A 2,500-nucleotide genomic window follows, 5' to 3' on the forward strand; every position below is an offset into this window, starting at 1 on the left:
CACACACACACACACACACATACATATATATACCCCCCATATATATATATATATATATATATATATATATATATATATATATATATATATATACAAATACATACGTAAATGTGCTACATGTAGCTCTTTTTCTGTCTCTTAAGCTAACTCCTATCACGAGCCTTTCCATTCCTCTTTTAGCACTTACTAATTTCCTCTCAAGTACTTTGGTCCTAGTCCTTGTTTCTGACCCATACGCTATGATGGAGAAGACACAAAGGTTAAAAACCTTTCTCTTTAGACATAATGGCAGACGAACTCGTAATATATTACTTTGTGTACCGAAGGCACTCCAACCTAGCCTGATTCAGCTTCGCAGGATGTATTCACTTGGATGAGTTGCCTGAGGTATACATACTCGTTTACTGCTTCTAGTACCTCGCCCTATACTTGTGTGTGCAAAACTGGGGTTCGACTGTTGAACATGACATTAGTCTTTTTCATGTTCATTTTAAGGCCAATCTGCAGACCTTCCCTATGCAAATCGCTTAGTAATTGTTGTAATTAATTTGCTGACTCGCCGAAGAGGACAATGTCATCAGTAAATCTTAAGTTGCTTAAGTGTTCATGCAAAATTTTAATCCCTCTCTCCAGAGCTTCATTTATTTTTCGTACGTTAAATTTGTGCACATCTTCTTTCTTCTTGTTTATCGTCTATGTTAACTCTGCTGATTCTATCTTGTCTCTGATTGATGTTATTTTCATGTCCCTACGCTGTTTCATAAGCTTTTTTGTCTCCAACGAAAGCTCGATGACTTTTCTTTTCCGTCTTTACCGCCTGTTTCAAGTACAGCTTCCTTTATTATCTTACTGAGTTGGTCATTCCTTTGGTCAAGATCTTCGAGAGCTGAGTGTTTGTTTCGGATGTTAAGACTGAATTCTGTCGCCTTATTCTTAATGTTAATTAGATTAACGAGAGGCTTCTGTATCAGCTTATTCCGTTTTCTTCTCAGTTGTAATCTAACTCGACTTATGACCAGTCTACTTTATTGTTAACGCGCACGTCCTGTACAATGTCCCGCCTGTTGGTGACTATGAAGTCATTTCGTTTTTAATACCGGATGGTGAAATTCATATCCATTTCCTCTTGGGTATCTTTTCAAAGAATTTATTCATAGTTATGAGGGATCGAGCTTCGGCGAATTCAATTATATATATATATATATACACACACACACACGTATGTGTGTGTAAATATATATATATATATACACACATACATACATATATATATGTTTATATATATATATATATATATATACATATACATATATATACACACACACACACACACACACACACACACACACACACACACACACACACACACACACACACACACACATACACACACACACACAGATAGGTGATACAAATGTATAGGCACAATATGACCATATACATTTCCATATTGGAATGTACAAATATTCATGTATGTATAGACGTACCTCACACTCGGTTGAGAATTCCGTCCCTATCCTCCAGGTACGACGGCGAAACCCCGGTCGAGGTCGCCGTCGTTGATCTGCAGATGGTGCGCATGGCCTCCCCAGGGACGGACCTCTCGAACTTCTTCTACACAAGCCTCGACAACCACGTCAGGAAACCAAACGTAGAGCGTTTCTTGAAATCCTACCACGCAGCTTTTGCCAACGCGATGGCTGCTTCAGGTGCTGATATGCCCTTCACCCTGGAGGAGCTCAAGCATGAATACAAGAGAAGGCTGAAATATGGTTTGTTTTTCGCCATTATGGACGTTCCTATGATTCTGACTGACGCGTCGGACATTCCTGCTGGCGACGATTTCGTGCCGAAGTGGAGGCAGAAAGCGAAAGATACTTTGCCTGCGAACCCTTTGATTAAACCCAGGTTCTTGTCAACGTTCGATGAAATGATGGACGAGAACATTATGGACTGATGAAGGTTTGAAAACATTAATATTTAGTTGTGATTTTCTGAAGACTGCTTTCAATTTTTATTTTGTTTGAAATGTGACTGTGAATAATCATTGCAAGATTCATCTTGTTAAGTGCATTCTTCTTCTGGACTTGTACGCTAGAACAGTAATGCTTGATTATTAACCAAAATAAATCTAAAAAGTTTCCTTAACGGTGTTTATGTAGGCTTTTGCAATTTAGTGATTTTTCTTGCTTGGGATAATTGTTACTCCGTTACTATTTGACGATAAAGGGGGCATTGTCTTCAATTGACATAACACTTTTAATTAACATTGTGATGTATTTGATAGATATTTGGCAAAGTGTGTTTCATTATTGTTGGAGCCACACTAAGAATATGAATAAATAGATGAAAACAATTGGATTCCTAGATGAACTCTCAAAATTGAACTCCTAAATATCACACGGTATTCACAGGAGAGTTGATGTCATGATATTTATACATTATCATTATCGATGTTAGTATTATTATCACCATCATTATTATCATCATTGCTGATGTT

The 2,500-nt window shown here is 37.4% G+C and overlaps 1 protein-coding gene across 1 annotated transcript in view; it reads left to right on the forward strand.

The window, feature by feature from the left end:
* LOC122253420 (uncharacterized) overlaps positions 1-2,500 on the forward strand; it is an 11,529-nt gene that overhangs the window by 8,192 nt on the left and 837 nt on the right. Inside the window, exon 3 of the mRNA XM_043016486.2 lies at positions 1,525-2,500. This exon is cut by the window's right edge and continues 837 nt beyond it. Within this exon, the coding sequence (XP_042872420.2) occupies positions 1,525-1,957 (433 nt within the window). The 3' untranslated portion in view covers positions 1,958-2,500. The remainder of the gene's footprint in view (positions 1-1,524) is intronic.

The sequence above is a fragment of the Penaeus japonicus genome, unplaced genomic scaffold (genome assembly GCF_977035675.1).
Source record: "Penaeus japonicus unplaced genomic scaffold, GWHDUDI00000001_assembly GWHDUDI00000035, whole genome shotgun sequence".
In the NCBI taxonomy this organism is placed as follows: Eukaryota; Metazoa; Arthropoda; class Malacostraca; order Decapoda; family Penaeidae; genus Penaeus; species Penaeus japonicus.